This window comes from Oncorhynchus mykiss, chromosome 9, assembly GCF_013265735.2.
Source record: "Oncorhynchus mykiss isolate Arlee chromosome 9, USDA_OmykA_1.1, whole genome shotgun sequence".
Taxonomy (NCBI): Eukaryota; Metazoa; Chordata; class Actinopteri; order Salmoniformes; family Salmonidae; genus Oncorhynchus; species Oncorhynchus mykiss.
Genome location: NC_048573.1, coordinates 56,839,668 through 56,866,622, shown reverse-complemented (window position 1 = coordinate 56,866,622; position 26,955 = coordinate 56,839,668). Strand labels below are relative to the sequence as shown.

General features: G+C 40.3%; 1 protein-coding gene across 1 annotated transcript; it reads right to left on the bottom strand.

The window, feature by feature from the left end:
* Nucleotides 1-2,745: 2,745 nt before the first annotated feature.
* LOC110532441 (forkhead box protein P1) lies at nucleotides 2,746-26,906 on the bottom strand. The gene is given in 18 exon segments (XM_036988433.1): nucleotides 2,746-2,924; nucleotides 2,927-3,076; nucleotides 3,079-3,106; nucleotides 3,258-3,503; nucleotides 12,573-12,630; nucleotides 13,006-13,133; nucleotides 13,289-13,390; nucleotides 13,503-13,561; nucleotides 13,695-13,914; nucleotides 14,086-14,169; nucleotides 14,283-14,370; nucleotides 14,507-14,614; nucleotides 14,718-14,859; nucleotides 15,045-15,168; nucleotides 15,309-15,398; nucleotides 15,620-15,742; nucleotides 20,402-20,562; nucleotides 26,779-26,906. Coding segments are annotated over 17 exon segments (1,992 nt in total). The 5' UTR covers nucleotides 20,549-20,562; nucleotides 26,779-26,906; the 3' UTR covers nucleotides 2,746-2,829.
* Nucleotides 26,907-26,955: the final 49 nt, after the last annotated feature.

Below are 26,955 nucleotides of genomic sequence, written 5' to 3'. Positions count from 1 at the left end.
TGGAGATCTGTCCTTTGGTCTGATGAGTCCAAATTTGAGATTTTTGGTTCCAACCGCCGTGTCTTTGTGAGACACAGAGCAGGTGAACGGATGATCTCCGCATGTGTGGTTCCAACCGTGAAGCATGGAAGAGGAGGTGTGATGGTGTGTTGCTGGTGACTCTGTCTGTGATTTATTTAGAATTCAAAAGCACACTTGGCTACCACCAGCATGACTACCACAGCATTCTGCAGCGATACACCATCCCATCTGGTTTGCACTTAGTGGGACTATCATTTGTTTTTCAACAGGACAATGACCCAACACACCTCAAGGCTGTGTAAGGGCTATTTGACCAAGAAGGAGATGGATGGAGTGATGCATCAGATGACCTGGCCTCCAAAAGAATCTAAAATATATTTGGATTTGTTTAACACTTTCTTGGTTACTACATAGATTTGATGTCTTCACTATTATTGTACAATGTAGAAAATAGCACAAATAAAGAAAAACCCTTGAATGAGTATGTGTGTCCAAAACTTTGATTGGTACTGTATATGTAAATATATACATATACACACACACACACACACACACACACACACACACACACACACACACACACACACACACACACACACACACACATACAGTTGAAGTCGGAAGTTTACATACACCTTAGCCAAAAACATTTAAACTGACAGAGCTGGTGTAACTGAGTCAGGTTTGTAAGGCCTCCTTGTTCGCACACACTTTTTCAGTTCTGCCCACACATTTTTCATAGGATTGAGGTCAAGCTTTAACTTCCTGACTGATGTCTTGAGATGTTGCTTCAATATATCCACGTCATTTTCCTGCCTCATGATGCCATCTATTTTGTGAAGTTCACCAGTCCCTCCTACAGCAAAGCACCCCCACAACATGATGCTGCCACCCCCGTGCTTCACGGTTGGGATGGTGTTCTCCGGCTTGCAGGCATCCACCTTTTTCCTCCAAACTTAATGATGGTCATTATGGTCAAACAGTTATATTTTTGTTTCATCAGACCAGAGGTCATTTCTCCAAAAAGTACGATCTTTGTCCCCATGTGCAGTTGCAAACTGTAGTCTGGATTTTTTTAATGGCGGTTTTGGAGCAGTGTCTTCTTCCTTGCTGAGTGGAATTACAGGTGATGTCGATATCGGACTCGTTTTTACTGTGGATATAGATACTTTTGTAACTATTTCCTCCAGCATCTCACAAGGTCCTTTGCTGTTGTTCTGGGATTGATTTGCACTTTTTCACCAAAGTACGTTCATCTCTAGGAGACAGAACGCGTCTCCTTCCTGAGCGGTATGATGACTGCGTGGACCCATGGTGTTTAAACTTGCGTAGTATTGTTTGTACAGATGAACGTGATACCTTCAGGCATTTGGAAATTGCTCCCAAGGATGACTTTTTTTTCTGAGGTCTTGGCAGATTTCTTTTGATTTTCCCATGATGTCAAGCAAAGAGGCGCTGAGTTTGAAGGTAGGCCTTGAAATACATCCACAGGTACACCTCCAATTCACTCAAATGATGTCAATTAGCCTAACAGAAGCTTCTAAAGCCATGCCATCTGTAAACAATTGTTGGAAAAATGACTTGTGTCATGCATAAAGTAGATGTCCTAACCAACTTGCCAAAACTATAGTTTGTTAACAAGAAATTTGTGGAGTGGTTGAAAAACAAGTTTTAATGACTCCAACCTAAGTGTACGTAAACTTCCGACTTCAACTGTGTATATATATATATAGTTACAAAAATTTTTATGGGAGATTGGAAATGATGCAGACAATTATATTGATGAAAGCTACAATATATCTGCAATATTAAAGCTGATCAATATCAAAAGGTAATCACAGCTGCTCTTGAAAGCCTGACACAGAATGTCATCACCGATGTCATGGAAGATTTCTGTAGAGATGAGACTGTACAGTAAATGTGCTTGTGTAGCGGACGTACTGTAACATTGCTTGCTTAGCGAGAACAACTTCCTCCTAATTCGCTCAAACACAGGACCTCTGCCTTTTAACTGCCCCACCGAAGCGTAATACCAGTCGCTCCACAGGGAAAGCTAGGGAAAGCGAGCTATTCGGGACACAAGTGGGGACACTTCAGACCGAAGAGTGAGTTTCACACATCCCCATATGCTACATTCATCCCTCAAACTTACTCCACAGAGACCCCAGTGTTGAGCTGAGCGCAACTGCAGATCCAGGTCGCGGCACCATCTGTAACGGATGTCACGTTGCTTGCTTAGCGAGCACCACTTCCTACTGATTCAGCTCACACAGAGGCTTGAACCCAGGACCTCTGTCTTGCTAGCACACTTGACTGTCCTCCCGAAGCGTCTTATCAGTCCGGCCACGCAAAAAGCTAGCTATTCTGTGACAAAAGTAGGAACACTTCAGGCTGAGAATTGAGTTTCACACATCCCCATCGGATACATTTACTTGTTTTGGAAATTCCAAAACTCATACTGTATGGAATGTCTAGGAATGTTCTGATTTAAAAAAGCAGTTCGATGATGTTCTTAAAGCGTCAATCAGCAGTTGAGACAATAACAAAGTGGGCTCCCCACCCCTATTTTGGTAAAAAGCTGAGGGATGGGGTGGGAGAAATGTAACCACTCTCAAATTCAAAGAGGAAGCTATTGTTGCAAGGACAGACCATCGATGACATTACAATTACTGATATAACCATGTTTTGAGGCTGTTTGTTTACATTTATTTTGTTTACAAAAATAGGAGTAAAACAAGCTTATATTTTGGGTTCTGATGGGGTAAGACAGTTGAACTTAGCTCATGAGGCATTTATACATTATATTCTTCAATAATCAATGGGTACATATCTTTCCCCTTTAAAGGAAAGATGTCCAGACCTGCACAGCACAGGCATCCTCAGGGACCCTGCAGAGTGTTTAAAGACTCCTGCACCAGGGCCAGAGTGCAGTCCTGGTGCCACACAGGCAGCTCCAGCTCCATCATGCAGCGGCTGATCCGGGCCTTCTCCTCTTCCGTCTGGAACCCTTTCTGGTGGGCCACGTACACCATGAAGGACATGTCGATGTTCACGCCTCCCCGTGGAGCAGCACAGTCAGCACTTTCTGCAAAGAAGGTCAAGTTATACTGCATGCATATTTGCCAAATTGTCTCTTCACTTGTCAAAAATATATCTGAGCATTCATACCTTCCCTGATGCCGTTTTCTCCATCCTTTCATATCCCTTCCATATTAACTCAGTGATAAACGTTTTACCATTCGTAGCTCAGGGCTGACTAGGTGGCCAAAGTCCACCAGTCTGTCCAGGTCATCTTCCCACAGGTTGGGAGCCAACTCCTCTAGCATGGTTTCTATGGCAATCTGTGGGGATGTAGTGGCAACATCCTCCATGTCACAGCAGCCACTGGTCTTCTGGTCACAGGACTGGAAGCTGGAGTCCAGCAAGTCCCCACCTTCAGTCTCTAGGAGTTCAAACAGGCCCCTGTGTATCATCAGGGCCACCTAGAACACAAAGGATGATGGACATAGCTGATTTATTAGCTCCATACAGAGTTTGGAAACACAATGTAAGTAAGACACTACCAATGGGGTGGTTTAGGCTTGTAAAAAGTGTTTGTTCATTAGTAATGGTGATTAGTAAAGAGTGTAATAGACATGTAATAGAGAGCAGACAAATACAACCACATCTTGCTGTTAAGTGATGCTTGTCCCGTTGTCCAGATAGGTCTCGAAATGCACAGAACAGTGTTCAGTCGTTTTAGAAAGATGATATGCTCAGTTTGTAATGCTGACACATATTCAACCCACATACATATTGTGATGAGTACCTTCAACATTTCTGCCATCCCAATAGAAACCTGCCTGCGAGGAACAGTCTAAAAACATTGCGACTGGGGATGTAACTCCCTAGCTTGTTCTTTCCATTGACAAAGTTGACTCCAGTTTTAGCCCCCACACTGGCATCAATGTAGAAGAGCAGGGTGGTTGGGACACGGATATAGGGGGTTGTTCTCCGGTATAAAAAAATAGCTTGGCCCACCACATCCAGGCACACCCCTGCTCCAATAGCAATGAGGGGCTCAGAGCACCTGTCTATGCCAAACTTGTGGACCTCCTCCAGAATCCTGGTCACGTGCTCCATGGACTTGTTCTCCTCTGTAGTGGGCAGTGGGAGGATCCTATAGAGAACATTTAATGGACCTGTTCTCCTCTGTAGTGGGCAGTGGGAGGATCCTATAGAGAACATTTAATGGACCTGTTCTCCTCTGTAGTGGGCAGTGGGAGGATCCTATAGAGAACATTAATGGACCTGTTCTCCTCTGTAGTGGGCAGTGAGAGGATCCTATAGAGAACATTTCTGGCATCAAAGTACCTGGTGACCTGGGAGCCATATAGCTGATTGACTGTCTCATCAATGACAATGAAGCCGTTGATGCGCTTGGTGTTGCTTCTGATGGCCTTGAGCTCCTCCTGGTCCTCTATATGACCACACAGCAGTGGGTCGTTCCCATCATCCAGCAGGTTGTGGCATTGGATCACTCTGTAGGTGAACACATTGGAGCTGACCACTGTCCAGGACATATTGAGATGCTCTGGATGCTGAGGAGCCAGCAGAAATGGTAAGTGATCACAACAACAGTCAGAGAGTGGCACGTCTGAATGGTAACAGAATTGCCATCAGTTACAACCCATGGATTTATAAAGCTTTACTATTTTTGCCAGGCTTGTCTATAAATACTTAACATCTCAAATCTTTAATAATGAAAACAATTTTATGAAAAGTACACCATCAACAAGAACAGTAGTTGGGATGCAAAGTATAAGTGTACAGACAAAATGTAAAGTGTTAAACAGCTCTTCCAGTATCCTGGTCTACTGTACACCTACAGAACCACAAGCTGAAATGGCAGCTGCACCCAAAATAGAAAGAGATTCTGTCTTCCAGTAAATAAGTCACCGCTCTACAAAAAACACTGCTGACCCACATTTAGTCAACAGGAAATGATGCATCTCATAAGATTGAAATAGGCCCTGTTTTAAAATAACAAATATAGTTTAAATGAACACTAATCAAAAGTATTAAATAATGTATTGTTTCCTAAGATTTGGAAACAGAGGTATTCTGCCCTTTTTTACACTGCTGTTCAGCAAGATCATCATTTTGACATGCTTATGACTAGATGTGATAAATCCTTCAATTTGTTCCACATGAAAAAGACAACATGTAAATGATACATTTTAGCAGCTGACAACCATCCCTCCTGAGACTGTGCACCAGTCTGTCTGTTCCATGCCCAGTTCACTTGCAACAGACTGAACTCTGTTTGTTGGTTCGTACCACTATCAGACTCGTCGTGTCAGTGCAAGCCCTCATTTACTGAATGGGACACAGTTTGGAAGGATATGTACTGCGACCCAATTCTCCACCTTTCTCCTGTAGTTTGCACTCAGTTACTCCTCACTCTGTATTTGTATTTTATTGCCAGGGCAACTACTACTCTTGTTGGGGTCCAGCAATACTAAGGCAATTTACATACAGTTAAAACATGCTGAACGGGTGACATGTCTGGTGAGTATGTAGGCCATGGAAGAACTGGGACACTTTCAGTTTCCAGAAATTGTGCAAAGATCCTTGTGACATGGGGCCGTGCATTGTCATGTGGAAACGTGAGGTGATGGCGGCAGATTGATGGTTCGACAATGGGCCTCAGGATCTCGTCACAGTATCTCTGTGCATTGAAAATGCCATCAATAAAATCCAATTGTGTTCGTCGCCCGTAGCTTACGCCTGCCCATACCGTATCCCCACCGCCAGAATGTGGCACTCAGTTCATAACAATGACATCAGCAAACCGCTCGCCCTGCGGTCGTAAGGCTGGTTGGACATACTGCCAAATTCTCTAAAACGACAGCTTATGGTAGAGAAATGAACATTAAATTATGTGGCAACAGCTCTGGTGGACATTCCTGCAGTCAGCATGCCAATTGCATGCGTCGTCAAAACTTGAGACATCCGTGGCATTGTGTTGTGTGACAAAACTGCATATTTTAGAGTGGCCTGTCATTGTCCCCAGCACAAGGTGCACCTGTGTAATGATCAAACCTTTTAATCAGCTTCTTGATATACCACACCTGTCAGGTGGATAGATTATCTTGGCAAAGGAGAAACGCTCACTAACAGGGATCTAAATACATTTGTACACACAATTTGAGATAAATAAGCTTTTTGAGCGCATGGAACATTCTGGGATCTTTTATTTCAGTTCATGAGGGACAAGGGACCAACACTTTACATGTTGCGTTTATATTTTTGTTCAGTGTCATTTGTTTGGGGTATGGTGGCCATTGGGCTCAACTTACCCCAAGGTAAATATTTTTAAAACAGAGTCTGGTGCTCTCTAATGTGTGGATAGGCCACTAGGAGTAAACGAATAACGGACAGCACTCTGGTAAAAGGGTGATGACAGACACAGAAGCCCAGTCTAGGAGTTTAATGATGAAACAGAGCAAACGTGCTATTTGGTCAAAAACTGACAAATATCCCTGCAAATGGAAATGGTCCAATCTCCACGAAAGCCAACTGAGAAATACGTTTAGTTTTTATACTAACAAGTGGTTGCCATGGTGAATAATTCAATAATAATTGGTAGAACACATGAAAGGAACAAAGAGTTTACCAGAATCTCTAAATTAAAATTCTGGTAGATCAATAAAATGTCATTGTAGATCTAATTAAATTTAAAGGACACTAAATTAATATCTAAGGGGGTTTTATACAATTTTGACTACATTAGTCCACACCGCTACAAGGATGCACTTTCATGCTAGCTTTAGGACCTTATATTGTAGCTTAGAGACCCCAAATGATGTATAAAACAATCTTAAAACGATCTACTTTAGTTTAGATACTGTACAAGCATCATGAAACCTAGAACACAAATGAATTTGCCTTTGTGAAAAATATTTTTTTTAACCCAAATTACTTACCACTTTTTCCATGTAGTTTCTTCCTTCACAGACTCCAGGAAATGATGAACTCTTCCTAAATATTTGGTGACACAATTAATTTCATGTATGGATTCTTAGAAACAAGGGGTGGCTCAACTAACATTTTGGCTCAACTTACCCCACTCTCCCCTACAGAATACAAGTCTGCAGCAGTCAAGGTAGAATGGGACCACATTTGCTTAAGCACTCTTGCAATGGAAATTAATTCCCCACTATGATACTTGGCTCGACCATTAACCAGTAAATACAAAGATGACCCTAACCAGAAAAATAGAAGATAACCCATTTTTAAAAACAAAGCTTTTTCTCTAAAGATTCAGTTATTAAAAATGTTTGATAAGATTACCACATGCCCATGCAACCGAATAATATAACCTATGCGCCTATATAATATTTGCAGATCATATCCCATTCCTTTCACATATGCATATTTATGGTAAGATACTTATTCTTAATTATAAATCAAATTGACTTTCCCTGAAACAAAACTTCACAAAGGCTAACAAAAAAAATATTTATTGTCCACAAAGGGACAGAACCATCCAATCCTTGTAAAGCTGCTGGATCCTCGTGTGGATGAAGTGCAGCTTGGATCGCAGTGCTCTGTAAACGGGCAGGACAGGACACACCCCCATCTGGATCCGAGCCATAGCCAACCAGACAGCGTAAAAAGTTTTGGCAGGATGAGTTTTGGTCAATTGTAAGTATATTTTATCACTCTGACGACCTCAGTCAGATAGGTTATCACGGTATGAGCCTATATAGATGCCACTATAGGTTACCTACTCATCTCTATGCAGTGTGCACACATCCAGGCTGGTTGATGATGATGTGGTCTGAACTGAATGAAGGGACTATATTTACAGTAGAACATTCTCCTGCCAAACAACGTCTTCTTCCCATTGCCTGCCATCCATTAGATATCCACATTATATTGACCACTGAAGTATGGCCATTACCACACTGTTAAAACAAACTCCGGTCATAACTCAAAACCTGCACATAAACACAATAATGAATGCTTCAAACCAGACATTCACCACACACCTTTTATATGGAATGTATTAGAGACAGCATTTAGTGCACAACTATGGCAATGTATGATACAACACTAAATAAGTCCAAAAAGCCATGTTTGGGATAGTGGGGGGAAAAATACGATTATTAGGCTACATAAATAATAATATCCCAACAGATCGGTTACACATAAATCATATTTTTGGCAGTGTACAGCTCCCTTTTAAAAGTAACCAATTCTCAAGGATATCATGTCAAACAAAACAACTTGTTACAATCTGGTGGTTGTCTGGTACTCTCATATAAAAATTAATTAGGAGGAGAAAACAAAGATTCATCTTCATGAATATAAATATTGCCAATGCTCTGGTTATTGATATACACATTCTTGAAAGAAAATGTAAAAATATGTCTGCGTCACTGAGCCAGCTCCCCATAGGGCTTTGTCATTGGTTGTACAGCCTCACAATAAGCCGATAGGGATGCATTATTTGAGGACAAGGGGTGTTACAAAGGTTCCGCCATCAGCTCGTCTTCAATGTGAGCTCTAGGTGGATAAAACCCAATACAACAGCGAGGACAAAATATCCTCAATAAATAAAATAGTAATTTATTTCCTCAGCAGAAAATGTGTGTTTTTCCACTTGATATGAAGCAGTTCTATATTAATTTGGTATATTTCATAGTTGTCCAATGTGGGAGTCTTGCAGTGGAGAGTGACAGGTTTGAAAACAGTCCCTTTCACTGCGAAGGCACATGGGCCAAATGCAGGTTGGGTCTCTCTGGGCTACCGCCATCTTGGTCCACATCTGAGCTGTGCTCATCAGAGCTCTCAGTCTCTGAACAGTCATGGGGCACATTCTCATATGCCTCCTCATCCATTAGCTCTTCTTTCACGCTGAGAAGAAAAGTAATGATAAGGAAGAAATGTACTTATAATGAATTATGAAACATTTCTCCTCTATCAAATCTAGTTTTGAATGGTGATAGAACTCACAGAGGGTGAATTGGGTACTGCTCTTCACTGCTGTCACTGTAGGATCCATTCCCATACCAGAGAGCTGCATTCATCTCCTCCTGCTAGAACAGAGAACATAAAGGGAGCTCCTATAGAGGCTGGGTTGAATGGAGGTATACTACTCTCTAGCCATTCAGCCTGAAAAGACACGCCGAAGGTTTATCAAGGGCCGGTGCCAGAACAAATAAGTTGGACGGGCATTTGATTTCCATAGGCGGGGCACCTTTAATAAATATATATATTTAGGGGACCTCCCATGTGTGCACGCACACGCTTGCAAATACATTTTTTTCATGGGTGTTAAAGACCATAGGCAGCTCGTGAGTTTCAAGTTTGAGGAAGCTAACAATTTATCATACCATTTTTAAACTATCTGCATGCTAGTTATGATTATTTGTATATACGGTATGCACATTTTCACGAAACAGTTTAATTTTGATAACGTTTTCATTTCTCAAAATCATTGTCATGTGGTTAATCATAAAAATCTTAATTAAAATGATAAAAATCGAAAAGTTAAAATTCAACTAATGCAAGAACACCAGCCTCTGCCATATGGACACATTGATACACCGTGGCCCATTGGCGGCTAAAGAAATTAGTGCATGGAACTAGCCTATAGGCCAATGCAGCAGTAGGGCTACAATTTCCATCGTCAACCAAGTAAAATAGATAAACCTAAAGCCGACAAATAAAAACATCCTGATGAATGCGATTGAAAGAACTTGAATTGTCATCTCTACTCCACCTGTATGCCTCCCTTTCTATTTAATAAGCCTATTCCGGGCCCTCAGTGTTTCCAGTACCAGTGAGCACCGTACAGACAGCAGTTTTTTTTAATGACGTTTCCACTGAATATATGGGGTCACCAGATCATGATATATTTGCTCTTTCACACCGAGGCTTGATGATTATCGAGGCCAGGAGTGTTGGAAAGATTTTTCAAATACTGTGAGGAACTACTATCATTTGCAATGGCTGTAGGCTTCGTAGCCTTACAGTGTGAGGTAAAAAAAAAAATGTTTACTGAGAAGCTCAGTTTATTATTAGTAGTGGACGTGGTGAGTTAAGACAATCAGAAATCAAATGGGCACTTTCCTACATTTGCACACAGCAGGCCAAGTAGGCCTACTACTAGCGTGCTCAGGCGCGTGCTCCCTCACCGTTATCAGGACAGAGAAACCAGACATGCTCATTGCTCACATGAAGCACTCCAAATAAAAGACAATGAAAAAGTTTACAAAACTCTTAAATTATGGTTATGAAATAAACCTAAACTTGTGTTGCAGAGTTCACAACCTGCTAATAATGTTTCCACTCAGAATGAGAATAGTAAACGACAAATTATTACATGCATTAACAGAAATGTATGTAACCAAATGACAGGGATTGACGGTATATTCACTAGACCTACTGGTGACATACAGTTGAAGTCAGAAGTTACACCTTAGCCAAATACATTTAAACTCAGTTTTTCACAATTCCTGACATTTAATCCTAGTAAAAATCCCCTGTTTTAGGTCAGTTAGGATCACCACTTATTTTAAGAATGTGAAATGTCAGAATAATAGTCGAGAGAATGATTTATTTCAGCTTTTATTTATTTCATCACATTCCCAGTGTGTAAGAAGTTTACATACACTAAATTAGTATTTGGTAGCATTGCCTTTAAAATTGTTGAACTTGGGTCAAACGTTTTGGGGAGCCTTCTACAAGCTTCCCACAATAAGTTGGGTGAATTTTGGCCCATTCCTCCTGACAGAGCTGATGAAACGGAGTCAGGTTTGTAGGCCTTGCTCGCACACGCTTTTTCAGTTCTGCCCACAAATTTTCTATAGGATTGAGTTCAGGGCTTTATGACGGCCACTCCAATACCTTGACTTTGTTGTCCTTAAGTCATTTTGCCACAACTTTGGAAGTATGCTTGGGGTCATTGTCCATTTGGAAGACCCCTTTGCGACCAAGCTTTAACTTCCTGACTGATGTCTTGAGATGTTGCTTCAATATATCCACATAATTTTTCTGCCTCATGATGCCATCTATTTTCTGAAGTGCACCAGAGGCTCCTGCAGCAAAGCACCCCCACAACGTGATGCTGCCACCCCCATGATTCACGGTTGGGATGGTGTTCTTCAGCTTACAAGCCTCCCCCTTTTTCCTCCAAACATAACGATGGTCATTATGGCCAAACAGTTCTATTTTTGTTTCATCAGACCAGAGGACATTTCTCCAAAAAGTACAATCTTTGTCCCTATGTGCAGTTGCAAACCGTAGTCTGGCTTTTTAATGGCGGCCTTTCAGGTTATGTCGATATAGGACTTGTTTTACTGTGGATATATATACTTTTGTTCCTGTTTCCTCCAGCATCTTCACAAGGTCCTTTGCTGTTGTTCTAGGATTGATTTGCACTTTTCGCATCAAAGTACGTTCATCTCTAGGAGACAGAACGCGTCTCCTTCCTGAGCGGTATGGCGGCTCCGTGGTCCCATGGTGTTTAAACTTAAGTAATATTGTTTGTACAGATGAATGTGGTACCTTCAGGCGTTTGGAAAATGCTCCCAAGGATGAACCAGACTTGAGAAGGTCTACAAATTTTTTCTGAGATCTTGACTGATTTCTTTGGATTTTCCCATGATGTCAAGGAGTTTGAAGGTAGGCCTTGAAATACATCCACAGGTACACCTCCAATTGACTCAAATTATGTCAATTACCCTATCAGAAGCCATGACATCATTTTCTGGAATTTTCCAAGCTGTTTAAAGGTACTTAGTGTATGTCAACTTCTGACCCACTGGAATTGTGATACAGTGAATTATAAGTGAAATATTCTGTCTGTAAACAATTGTTGGAAAAATTACTTGTGTCATGCACAAAGTAGATGTCCTAACCGACTTGCCAAAACTATAGTTTGTTAACAAGACATTTGTGGTGGTTGAAAAACTAGTTTTAATGACTCCAACCTAAGTGTATGTAAACTTCCGACTTAAACTGTATATATGAGCGATTGGAAATGATGCAGACAATTACATTGATGGAAGCTACAATCTGCAATATTAAAGCTGATCAATATTAAAGGTAATCACAGCTGCTCTTGAAAGCCTGACAGAATATCATTGGGCTTATTCTGGACAGAGTTTGTGGCGAGAGTGAGCCCTCGTGTCACCTCTTCCTTTCTGCTGAAACTCTCACCGGAGAAAGCATCCGAGCAAGCGAAACAGCACTCCTCTGTCTGACTATATGTAGACCATCTATCTGACGCTGTCTGGACAGAAATAGTATGACATGCCATATTGTTTTTGTCCAGACAGCATCAGATACACAGTCTACACATACTGAGACAGAGAGGAACTGTTTCACTCTGATGCTTATCTGAGATGAATGAGTCTTTCTGTCGGCACGCTTCTCGGCCCAATGAATTATCAAGATTTCAATATTTTATTTGGACGGGAAAGGAGGTACAGTATGTGGCCAGGCCCCCTAACGCCGGTCCTGGGTTTAGCACTCAAAGTTGTCAAAAGAGCATTTACCTTAGGAGTAAGGAAAGCTGAGCAGTGACCATGGTCAGTGTTCTCCCTCTTGAGAGACCTGCAGTTACAAATAAACACATGTTCATCTATTCAACACACACTGGAAAATAGAGGGACAACATATCCTCACAAGACACTTTTATTTTAGTTACTAGTGCTGAGCAAATAACCGAAATATCAGTTATTTTATATTTTTTAAACAACTGATTGACCGATGTTCGATTCAATTATATGAATTCCATTTAGTTTGGATTTTTCTGTGAGCTCAATGTGCACATTGCTCTGCAGGTTTTCTAGAGAAAAATCTGATCATGCCCAAACTTAGTTACATGGTTTGTATTAGTATAATACCAACAAAAATGCAGGTTTAACATGTTGAGAAACAGAGACATACATGGAGCTTTACTGGAGATACCGAGCATGTTAAACATACCCTTCACCAGCAGGCTTCTGGGGCCTTCTCCTCTGGAACTCCATCTCATCAACTGTCCACACAGCTCCTTTTACATTCTCCACTCTCACAAAACACTTGTGGAGGCTGAGGTTGTGTCTCACTGCATTCTGCAGAGTCAGAAAGAAGAACATTATTCCATACAAGTTGATCTAATACCATGTAACATTCTTAAAAAAACGTAATGAATATGGCATGGCAACTAAACGTAGGACAAGGGTATTCATATACATGTAAATTACCCTTTAAATAGACAACGAAATACCTTCCATGTTGCGGCGTTGCGTCTAAAATAGGAAAATGTTCGCGTGAACCAATTGTAGATTTCATTTAGTGTCAGCTGCTTATAGGGGGATTCAAATATTGCCTGGAAAAATGCAAACATTCAATTAGCAAACAATAGACTCACTCCTTACGAATAGCTAACATTTAGTCATCGGAGGGTAAACCAGGGTGAAATAAAATAAAAGATTTCTTACCTGTCTTATTAGGGCTGCATATGTAAATGGCGGTCTAGCTTCTTTATTCTGAACAATATCTGTTAAGGAATTAACTAAATGTGTTTTATTAAAATCAATGATTGAAGCCATTCAAGTAGATAAACTACCACAGGCATCAAAAAAATGTACCCTACTACCCTCATTAGGTTCAGCATCACTCTGCTAACTCACCTTGATTCATGGTCTTGCTGTATTTCATGGTCTTGCTGTCTGAGTACCATCTCCTTCCAGGGCTCACAGTGAGCAGGGTGTGGGGAGGGAGGATAGAGGAGGAGGTTGGGGGTGGTGTCAGGGGTGTAGAAGGAGCAGTGGCATTTTGAGACAAGGTCATGGAAGGAAGCACCTTGGGAAATGTCACCTGGGAGAAGGAGACATTGGGCACAAGATTCCCCTAGAAAATAAAAAGTAAAGATGAATTTAAAACGCAATACAGAGAACACAGCTGTAGGGAATGCAAACTTGAAGGGTGATTATTTTACCATTGTGGCTAATTCTCGTCTTACTCTGTTAGTAACATGATTTGAATTTAAGACATGCCCACTTTAATACTCCAGAGACTTACCGTTGGGGTTGCTGGTTTGGACTTTTGATCAGAGGATTTGAGGTGAGACATCATGGCTTGCAGACGCTCTTTGTCTTTTTTCAACTTCATTGAGGAGAAGATAAAACAACAAAGATGTCATGTGAAGTTGATTACAGTGAGAAGGTACTGTACAATGAATGGGCTTTATTTAAACAAATGTCTTGTCTACTGTGTACCTGCAGTTCTAGCTGCTGAACAACCTGCATCTGCACTCTACACTGTGCTGTACTCTTGTCATCCAGTGTATGTTCACTGTTTAGATGCCTGGGGGGAAAACACATTCTATTATAAAACAAGAAAACACTGAAGAAGCCACTAGAACCCAGTGTTACTATTATAGTAAGAGAGATTGACCTTAATTTGTCTCTCTGAGAGATTGAATAGATGAGGAGAAACTCACTTGAGAAAAACTTGAATGTCTCCAAAGACAGCCTCACAGCCAGACCATTTGCACATGCCGTGTCCATAGAGAGGGTGAGTGTTTTGTGTGTGATTATCCACAGGCACACTGCAGAGAGACATACATATATATATATATCATCAATGTAACACTTCAGGAAGAGGTTGGACAGATGAGAATGAATAAACACTGTTCCGAAATGACTAATCACCTGTCTTTCTTCTTTAGGATCTGTGATGGATGATTCCCATTGGTGGTGGAATGCTGACTGTGGAGCAGGTTCTTCTGAAGAGTAGCTGGATTCTCACCACCAGAGAGCAGGCTGGTGCCATTCTCACACCCTTTCATTAAACCTAGGAGAAATACATAAGTAATTCAGCCAAATAACTATAATATTTTTGCCCAAAAACAACCAAAACAAATGTAGCTGCCTTGCAGCCATGGAGGAGGACAGCAACAACAAACAAAGCATGGGGCATATACTTGATGGGGGAAGGTATGTTAGATTAGGGTTGGGGCTGAGGGGGTAGACACTTACCCTGAGCTGCAGAGGGGCTCATGGAGGGCAGGACAGACAGGAGACCCTGTCTCTGGAGGCTAAGGAGGTGCTGCTGTTGGACCTGCAGGAGCTGCTGCTGGATGGCCATGTGCTGAGCAGCTAGCTGCTGTAGGGGAGTGGGGAAGAGATACACATGAGGCCTCAGCAATACTATAATAATACATTGATTTTATATAGCGCTTTGGAACATTTAGATGACAGCAAAATACAGACGTATGACAAAAAATAAGTATGTCGGCCTACCTCTTGGCCTGACTTCTCAGCATGCTTCTGCTGTAGGAGCTGGGCGTTGAACTGGTCCTGCTGTTTCTGGCAGAGATCCTGTATGTGTTGCTGTAGAAAAAAAAGAAGGAAAAAACACCTTGAGTTAATGGAAGGTCATGAGGAAATACAGTGGTCACGTTCAAGCCATCAGCATCTCACTGGAAGATCCACATGAAAAATAGGTGACGTACAGAGAAATTAACAAAAATTCCTGCTAATATTACAATTGTGAAACAGAACACAATAAAGCATTTACATGTAGATTTGTGTGGTGAATATGATGTAGTTACCTGGTGTAACATGAGTGCTTTCTGCTGCTGGAGCAGGGCCTGGATCTGCTGTGGGTTGAGGACCTGCTGCTGTGTCTGCTGAGTCTCCACCGGAGGGGTCATCATAGACACTGAAACTGTAACCTGCCAACACACAAATACAGATGAGCACAGATTAGACATAGCCATGCCGGAAAATTACAGAAAAACAAAATGCCAACAACACCATTGAAGTGTTTTTTTTTTACATTTTAAAACCAAAACATATGAACAACCTTTGCTAGGCATCCAGCAATTACCCCTCCCTTTCTGCCTAACACCCACAGCTCTGGGGATGTTTACAGTAAACATAATAATTAAAGCCAAATAAATTCACTGCACAAAAATATAAATGCAACGTGTAAAGTGTTGGTCCAATGCGTCATGAGCAGAAATAAAAAAAATCCCATAAATGTTCCATACACACAAAAATATTATTTCTCTCAAATTTGGTGCACACATGTGTTTACATCCCTGTTAGTGAGCATTTCTCCTTTGCCAAGATAATCCATCCACCTGACAGGTGAGGGATATCAAGAAGCTGATTAAAACAGCATGGTCATTACACATTGGGTGGGCCTATGCCCTCACCCCTGCCCAGTCATGTGAAATCCATAGATTAAGGTCCAATTTATTTATTTCAATTGACTGATTTCTGTATATGAAATGTAACTCAGTAAAATCTTTGAAATTGTTGCATGTTTCGTTTATATTTTTGTTTAGTATAGATACTAAATGAATACAAAGCCAGGGATGCATGGCAAGTTTTGCAAAAACAGAACTGCATTGCATTTTAGAGCCTCACACTTACAATACTTTTTGTAAAAATATCATCGGATAGACATAATATTCAAATGTAAACTTGCGTACTTGCAGGAACTTGGGGGTTCCTGGGGCCCAGAGTTATTCTTGATCTGATAGTAGGCTAATCTGACCAACTCTGGACCCTAGTTGTAGTGTATGACATAAATCAGCTAGAAAAAAATATCAAAAAACATTCATAAACTGTTTTATATGGGCTATGATGGGACCAGATTTATTAAGTCATATGGTTTAAAAATTTGACAAAAACGAACAGGGCTGAGCTCTCTGTATGGCTGGTTGTATCGTGTAGAACTCATATAGCATGTCATCACTATTGTATTGATTGATTCATTCCAGTCAATCATTTTGGATTAAAAAGACCTACACTACATAACCAAAAGTATGTGGACACCTGCTCGTCGAACATCTCATTCCAAAATCATGGGCACTCGGAGATCCTGTTCTATGAGCTTGTGTGGCCTACCACTTTGCGACTGAGCCGTTGTTGCTCCTAGACGTTTCCACTTCACAATAACAGCACTTAAAGGTGACATCCTATGAAAGTTGAAAGTCACTGAGCTCTTCAGTAAGGCCATTCTACAGTCAATGTTGGACTATGGAGATTGCATAGCTGTGTGCTCGATTTTATAAACCTGTCAGCAACGGGTGTGGCTGAAATAGCCGAATCCACTATTTTGAAGGGATGTCCATATACTTTTGTATATATAGTGTAGGTTGCCTTGCCACCTGAAGTGTGAATATAAAATCACTTTCTCAGAACAAATAAATGGGCCTATTTTAGGCTATAAAAACATGACATTACGTTTCCCCTGGCCAAGCCCAGATGGGATCAGAGCGCATAGGCTTCTCTGGCTACCTTCAGCTGTGGTTGTCGTCAGTAGGCTGTAGTTGGTCAGACTGAAGCACAGACTAATTGTGCACGTTGACAAATCATCAGTCTTTTTACTAAACAAATTTGGTGGCGGGTATAGACTTCCATATAAAACAGCTTGTCGTGGTGAAAACAGCTCGAGCTCAGTGAGGTTGGATGGAGAGCATTTGTGAACAGCAGTTTTCAGTTCTTTCCACAGATTCTCGATTGGATTCAGGTCTGGACTTTGACTTCTCCATTCTAACACCTGGATATGTTTATTTTTGAACCATTCAATTGTAGATTTTGCTTTATGTTTTGGATCATTGTCTTATTGGAAGACAAAATCTCCGTCCCAGTCCCAAACCATGATGCTGCCACCACCATGTTTGACAGTGGGGATGGTGTGTTCAGCTGTGTTGCTTTTACGCCAAACATAACGTTTTGCATTGTTGACAAAAAGTTCAATTTTGGTTTCATCTGACCAGAGCACCTTCTTCCACATGTTTGGTGTGTCTCCCAGGTGGCTTGTGGCAAACTTTAAACAACACTTTTTATGGATATCTTTAAGAAATGGCTTTCTTCTTGCCACTCTTCCATAAAGGCCAGATTTGTGCAATATACGACTGATTGTTGTCCTATGGACAGAGTCTCCCACCTCAGCTGTAGATCTCCGCAGTTCATCCAGAGTGATCATGGGCCTCTTGGCTGCATCTCTGATCAGTCTTCTCCTTGTATGAGCTGAAAGTTTAGAGGGACGGCCAGTTCTTGGTAGATTTGCAGTGGTCTGATACTCCTTCCATTTCAATATTATCGCTTGCACAGTGCTCCTTGGGAGGTTTAAAGCTTGGGAAATATTTTTGTATCCAAATCCGGCTTTGAACTTCTTCACAACAGTATCTCGGACCTGCCTGGTGTGTTCCTTGTTCTTCCTGATGCTCTCTGCGCTTTTAACGGACCTCTGAGACTATCACAGTGCAGGTGCATTTATACGGAGACTTGATTACACACAGGTGGATTGTATTTATCATCATTAGTCATTTAGGTCAACATTGGATCATTCAGAGATCCTCACTGAACTTCTGGAGAGAGTTTGCTGCACTGAAAGTAAAGGGGCTGAATAATTTTGCACGCCCAATTCTTCAGTTTTTGATTTGTTAAAAAAGTTTGAAATATCCAATAAATGTCGTTCCACTTCATGATTGTGTCCCACTTGTTGTTGATTCTTCACAAAAAAAATACAGTTTCATATCTTTATGTTTGAAGTCTGAAATGTGGCAAAAGGTCGCAAAGTTCAAGTGGGCCGAATACTTTCGCAAGGCACTGTATCTTCATGATATTGTTCAAAATGAAGCCTGGTTTGTTGTGATGTTGTAATGTAGGCCTACTGTACTTTATAATAATATGAGAGGGTTAAATCATTCATTTTTGATATGCTAACGTTACTTGATGAAGACATTTTGTTAACAGTAACTCTGTGCTTTTGTCTTGAAGCTAAAAATATTTTGAGTGTAGCCTACAGACGAGAAAATAAACCATTTAAATTGACTGCACATACATGCTTGTGAATTGTTGCAGTGTAATATGGTTTGGGTGCATTATTCAACAGTGTAATATGTTTTAGAAGAAACTTTTGTCAATGTTGAATAGTTTGTGCTTTCTGGCTAGTGGCTGTGATATTTACGGTCAATTTGAACTACGGAGCAAGATTGTCATGTGGCAAGCCACAACGAAAGGTAAGGCAAGGATGTAATGTGAATTGAAAAGTTGAATTCTCTTTCGCCACCCCGCTCCTTAGAGTCTTCTTCATATCTCCTAGTGGGAATAGGGCCTTAATTAAGGTCTGAACCACAAACAAACAATTCCCACTAAGGCTGGCTCTGTTTGGGATCCAGTAAACAAACTGCTGGAGGATGTCACATACACTCTAGGCTAACAATAACAGTGGATTGCCAAGGAGATGGCCCTTTCCCACATGGACTAAACATGCTCTGATGCTCATCAAGATCCTTATAGACCTATACCCTGGAGCAGATACTGAGGATAAACTCATGGCTTACATGACTTAAAGCAGAAGGTAAAATAATTGCATCAGCTGGACTTAAAGTCTGCAGTACAGAAGAAAAAAAACTTCAGAGAGCCAGATAGGGCCAGTTAGTCACTGTATATGGTATGGGAAAGGCTCATCTTTTGTATGCACAACATCAGCAAAACCTAATCCTGCACCTAATCCTTGTTTCCATGACGTCAGGGCAGACCAGCCCAAACATCTTTTGTTATTATTATTGTTGATGTGACAGAAACCCACATACCCATGAAGGACAATGTAAACACTGGGCTAGTCCTCAAAGAGAGGTATGTGCTCTATGACTAATGTTGCACATCCCTTTTCTGAAACCCAGAAAATATCATCCCTTTTCATATAACAGACCCTTATACTTAATCTCTCCCTGAACTGAGATAAGGACATTTTCATATGATTTAAGTCAATTACCTTTGATTATACAGTAGAATAACATTATAAATATGTTAGGTAGTAGAGACACATGCAAATTCACTTTAACTAACACAGTCACAATTACTATCTTGGTCCTTAGTTTACACAGATGACCAGTGTTTCACTTTAACGTAGTCCTTTTCATCCAGCAAATTCTACCAATGTATATACCAGTAAACATAGAGCGTTATCTATCTACATGTAGAAATAGGCTAGCTGACCAAAATACAATAATAAAGCTGACAAACCTGACCAACTCCATTTACAGTGGTCGTCTTTGGCAGTTAGAGACGCAGGGTGGAGAAAGACAGAGCAGTAAGCCGAGCACAACATTACACTGTCTGGCAGTCTGACAAAGTGCTTGTGTGCATAAACAAAACTAACCAATAACACAGATCTATCCTTCTCCACCAATCACAAAGTATCTCAGCAGTCTCTGTCTGCAGCACTACAGTTGGCTCAAAGTTCAGTGAGAGATATCCTACCTATCATACAAACAAAGAAAGATGCTAAATGTGACAATTTGAGAACCCATATGCTTTAGTTGTGGAAAGTAAGCATGTGGCACACTTTATAAAATACGTTTGGTAACCTGGTTTTGCTGCTGACTGTCAGCCCCAGAACCCTCTGGAGTTAGTGGCTTAGCACTCAGACAATCATCCTTCTCAGCACTGTCCCCATTCTCCGTCTGATTGGCTGGACTGGTGCAGGCTGTCTGTTCTGACCCAGACTCATGCATCTGGACTCACTGACCTGAGAACAGAACAAGAACAAGAGAGCCGCTGTAAACCTCATGTAAATCCACAGTGACTTTCCACAATACTGATTTTAGGCTACATTTTTTTTGTTGGAACAATTACATATGCACATGGGCAATTCCACGATAACGGAATTAAGCTTGAATTCAGATTGCCCATATAACTACATGCACATGGACTACTTTGAACAATTTACACAGAAATTTCACAAAAACACATTTACTGAACAAACTGTGTAGATGCAAAGTTTGGTAACAGAATTACGTTAAAATCTCCCTCAGTTGTTTTGTTCAACCACATTCTCCAAAAATGCTTAAATATCAGCTCTGAAATAAGATTCAAAGAGGTCTGCAGAAAGAATGGGGTGTCAGCTACATGACACCTTGAGTTTGAAAATATATTTTGGTTACTGAACTACAGTAGGGGAAGTGGATTTACATCCGGTAATGGAATTACATCCTGACCTGTACTATACAGAAATGCATAATTATGGACATGAATATCATTCTCTTCATGGTGATGTATCCTGAATAGGTACATAAAAGTAGAAATATGCAATATCCTTATTTTGCATATTTGGGTATAATGCTTCACACTAGCTATTATTGTAACAAGACCACATCTGAAACAATCAGACGTCTTCGTTTTACAAGTTTAGACGCCACAGTACAGCACAGTAGAGTGCTGTAGGTATGTTCAGTACATTATATTGTACTCCACTCTAGTGTGCTCTACTTTTCTGTACTGTTTTGTCCAAACCTGTGAAATATAGAAGCTTATGAAAGGTTCAGATTTGGTCCGGCCAGGGCGGACTGACCAAATTTCAACTTCCATCGGTCGATGGTCAGTGGGTGAGGATGCTTGTTACACTAAATGGAAAGTGGGTAGTTGGTAGAAAGAATCAGAAGAGGTGACATTAACTGAAAGACAGACAGACAGACAGACAGACATAACCAGACTGTTTTCAGTCTTGCTTTGACCACCAGACAAAAGGTATGAGCTGAACAGTATGCCAGTGGAAGGAAGGACAGTAGCAGGTGACCCAGCTGTGGTTTGTGAATAGGATTTCCAATTGTAGCCAATTCAATTGCAGTAATTACGTGATTGATTTGGTAACAGAATTATGTGTTTTAATCACTTAATAATTCATAAACAAATAAAAACTAACTAATTGGTAGGTCTACCTTTACTTGTTATTTCTGTGAATGTTCCTTATCCTCTCTCATAAGGGAGAGAAATTAGAAAATAACTTAAAAGATATGGAGTTTTGGTAACAGAATTACAAGGCACAAGGCAATGTTTCTTACATTTAAAGAAGGCAAATAATGTCTAACTATAATTTATAGAAGGCTTTCATTTAACATGCTCCTACAAACTTCACATTAGTGCTCATGGTTCCTTTTACATGGAAATGCCCACATGCGGTTTCTTACTGAAGACAATCTTAGAAACATCTTCAATATTGTTGCAGATCAGAGAAAGACAAGATGTTACTCTGCTTTAACTAATCAAGGCAACAGTTTCCCTCTTGTCAACATAAACCGGAGATATTTGTTGAGTAGCTGATTGCTGCCATGGCTACGGTAAACAAAGGGACCCTGGTTCGGTGTTTATGAGTAAACATGTCGTCCTTCTGGAGCAATTTAACATTAACCAGGTGGTGCGATAAACAGATCTGGCAGGTAGCACAATACCGCATTAAAGGGAGGGTCGTGTGTACAGTTAGGGAAGCGTTCGACTCAAATGCAACACAGCTAAAATAAACAGCAAATGTCCCCTCAGCTGAAAACGTAGATTCATCAAATGTATGTATTTATGACTTATCGACTTCTGGAGCAAGCTGAAACATAGGCTAACCTACTGTTAGATACAATATTGCATTGCCTATCAAGTCTGACTTCAGTACCTACTGGCCTTTTCATTCCACAGCAAAACTGATTCCTGTTTATTTTAGGCTACAGCAGCCAAGGGTGTATTTGCACACAAAACAGTGTTTCATCCTAATGCCCTTCAACATTCCCAATGTCGGATCCAGTGCTGCTAGCAAAGCAGACAAGCAACACAAACATTAGGTTTTTAGGGTAGAGGGGAATCTTCTGAATACCTACTTCAACAGTCAGGACCGAAAATATAGGCCTAGTCTATACCACAATGCAACAATGCATTTCAATCCTGACTCTTAGATAAAGCCTAGCCTACCACAGATCTGTAATACAGATCAATGAGAAAGAAAAATCACATTAAGAATTATAACAAAGCAAACTATAGAAAGGTCAAATTAGTAGAACAATCATCAACAAGAGTTTGGGGTTCTAGCCAAAATATCAAATCAACTGTTATGCACATCTTTACAATAGTACACCATCCTTACCTTGGCAGAAAAGGCACAGCACTGTAGGTGTTCAACTGAGTTCAAAGCAGTAGCGTAAGAAGTGTGTAGCCTATGTGGACTGTGAACACATGAACAGGTGCTGTGGTTTAAAATGCAGGAGTACGCCTGTTTGCATAAACACGAACACTCTGCAAATAGAACAAGGGCAAACCATATGCCCACTGCAATTCCTGTCTGTCCAGGCATACACAATGAATACCTACATTCTGTTAATTTTATTGAATGCACATTGCATTGTCTAATGTTCAGCTCCTTGCTACTTTTTGGGGATCAACATTTCCCCTGTGTTTCCATTGGGAGTTGTCACTCTTTTTAGTCAAAACTATAATTCAGAGCCACAAACAAAAGGCATTGTATGCCTGCACCAAAGCATTAGTAGGGCACTATAAAATCATAGGCGTGGGAAAAACAACATTGGATGTTTTAAGTCCACAACAATGTTTAAACCACATCAGGTGACCACTTTGGAAGTCTGGGAAAAATAGAAGACATTTTTATTTTTGGGTGTAGTTAACCTTTAATACAAGCGTGCACCAGCAAGAGACCTTTGGTTAGTGATGTTTCTGTAGTGCTCATGTGATTGCAGAGTTTGTTAAGCAAATGGCCTGTGGATTGATGCATATAATCATGGTATCATTCTAACAGGCTAATTGAGAAGGTTTTCGGAAAAGCCTTTCCATCTTTACCAGAAGGTAATCATTAGCATAATTGCTAACAGTTACACAAAGTGTAGACATGCGCACTCCCCCACACACGTTTCAGAAAGTTGCAGTAAAATAAAAATCACTGATGCATTTTGTTCATGACATTATTAATTTGGGCAAATTAATGAATTGTCAAATAAGTTCAATACATTTAGTTGATTTCCTACAAAGTTCAAAACTTTTTTGAATATTGTTGAATTACATTTTAATGTCTGGAATCCGTGATTCTGTCCGCATTCTCTGCAACGTGGATATTATAGGGCCCTACATACTGTAAGGCTATCCTTTATAAGTGAATGTGTGTTAATCAATCACTTGCATGCTAAGTTTACCACTCTGGGGAACAATTACCGGATAATGCAAATAGAAATAAGCAAATGTGAAATTCAATCAAATGTTTTCATTGAACATTTGCATAGCTGACCCGCAGGAAGTTTAGTTTTATTGCCATTTTCATAAACAAGGTGGATGATGCTAGACTAGGCCTATATCATCATCTTCTTTGTTGCTGTGGGAGAGACACCACAGGATAGTTATTCTGAAAAGAATATCCACTCAAAGCCATCAAACTCTATAATGGATCAGCTTGAGCAGCAGTATAACATTAAGCATCTGTTCTGTCAGCCAGGTTGACTGGTCCCTACATGATCATAATATGCTGTATGCCAGGGATCATCAATTAGATTCAGTCGTGGAGCTAATTCTTCTTGAGTGGAGTGGATGGTTGGGGGGACGGAACATAATTACAAATAATTACAAATTGACCGCAAGAAGCACAAACAGATAAAAAGTTTGACTAAAACATAATCATTTCAAATCTTGCTTACATTTGAATACGATCACGTCGTGTCTCTCTATTATCCGTGGGAATACTTGGGAACAGATTTCTTCAATTAAAATCACTTGATGTTTTTTACAGTCTTATGTCCAACAATGAAAATGAAAATGAAAAATACAACAAGTTCCTGTAAAGATGTTGGGAAATGCAAGATCTCTGGAATTAAAATGACAAGGGAACTCATCACTAGGTGCAAAATGTGGATTTAATATCTTTCTGAGTTGTTGCTGTTTTTTGTAGAACCACCTGCAACTGGACATGAACATTTCTAAGATATATTTTTTTCTCCATAGAATTGAGAATTAAGAAAATATCATTAATAACAGGTTAGTTAAAATTCCTTGTGCGAGGCTTTCCATTAGCAAACCTGTAAAGGGTATGGAGAATCACATATCCTGTAGCAACTTCTAGCCTAAATAACTACATTGGAAACCATGCAAAAATATACAAAACAGCATGGGGTGATAACGTTTCAGCGCATTACATCTAATGTGAATGCTTTAATGACAGCACACCTGCCAGACATACACCTGCCCAACTGAAAACTATTTGCAGTTGTTATAAGTAAACTCCGGGTTTGGCACAAGACGCTATGGGTATAGTATGTGTGGGGGCCACATTCATCCAGTTTACGGGGGCCACATCCATCCATGAATCAGACAAACACATGGGAACAGAAGAGGGACAGTCAATTGGTCTTAAGAGGCTACAAGTTCTTAGCTGGTGTTGTTGAAATGGGGCATTGCGGGCATTTCACAGCGAGAAAAAAGGAAATGCCAGTGGTGTACTTAAGTAAAAATTATTTCAAGTGCTACTCAAGTTGTTTTTGGGGGTAGCTGTACTTTACTATTTATATTGACAACTTTTACTTTTGGTACCTTTATTAAACTAGGCAACTTCACTACATTTGTAAATAATTTTATTCTACTTTTTACTCCATACATTTTCCATGACACCCAAAAGTACTCTTAACATTTTGAATGAATAGTAGGATAGGAAAATGGTCCAATTCACACACTTATCAAGAGAACATCCCTGGTTATCCCTACTGCCTATGATCTGGTAGACTCACTAAACACAAATGCTGTTTTTAAATGATGTCTGAGTGTTAGTGTGCCCTTGGCTATCCATACATTTAAAAATAATATTATTGTGCCGTCTGGTTTGCTTAATATAAGGAATTTGAAATAATTTATACTTTAACTTTTGATACTTAAGTATATGTAAAACCAAATACTTTTAGACTTTTACTCAATTTGTAATTTACTGGGTAAATTTCACTTTTACTTGAGTCATTTTCTATTAAGGTATCTTTACTTTTACTCAAGTATGACAATTGTAGTACTTTTTCCACCACTGGGAAATGCATTGTTTTAGCTAACGTTATCTAGCTAAAGACGGCAAAATATCTACAACATAACTACGGACCATGGAAATGTACTTTTCTAGCTAACGTTAGCTAGCTAGTATTAACACAGAACAACGAACAGGATAAAACACCGGATGTATAGATGTGAAGCGTCCGCTTGGCGGTTCCACTTACTACCAAATTTGGTAGTGAGAGGAAGGCTAGTTGCCAGCAGTGATAGAATAGGGAACAAGATGGATTTGGGCCGAAATTCTGCACATTGTTTAATTGAAACTTTTGAACTCAATCGTTTTCTGTTGCCAAAACTATAATGTTACAAACAGTATGTAAACTTGACCCTTTGCTAAAGTAAAAAAAAAATAAAAAATGCGTTGCTGAGGAGTGCAAAGGCGAATCGAGTTATTGCACACGCGCACTTCAGAGTAGGCGGTCCCTAACGGAAATATGCAAATATATGCTAGAACGCGCCAATAGGAACTCACTAATAGTTGCTTGACTCTGCCCAACTCCTTTATTGTTCTGTCCACTATGACTCATTTCTTCCCATTTTTAACGTATGGCTGTGGGCTATCTTGGTTTATTTATAAATACATATTTGGTATTAAAGCTAACGTTAGCTAGCAAGTAAATGTAGCGAACAGCTAGCAGTCGTAGATTGCCAATGTTGTTCGGTAACTTGCCTTTCGTTAACCTTAGCTAGCTATCCAAGAGAACATCAAACATATTGGTTAGTTAACTCGCTGTTAAAAGCCACTTCGTCGTTGTTGTACAACGTGAATGTTATTTAGCTAAACAACGGGTTGGTGTGGTTGTTTACCGCCTATGTTGGCTAGTAGCTGACTAGGCTAGTTAACGAGATGAATAAATAGCATCAGCTATCCAATAACAGCATTCTACCATTTACTTACCGGGGCATCAATGTGTAGCCTGAGCTACTAGCTAGCTATTTGGCACGTCTTGTTGAGCAAGATAAGAAGCGATTGAAATACACTCACTCAGCAACCACCGTTAGCAAACACAGATAGATAAACAGTTGACACTGGACTGTGCATTTGATGACATCACAGCCACCTGATTAAAAAACA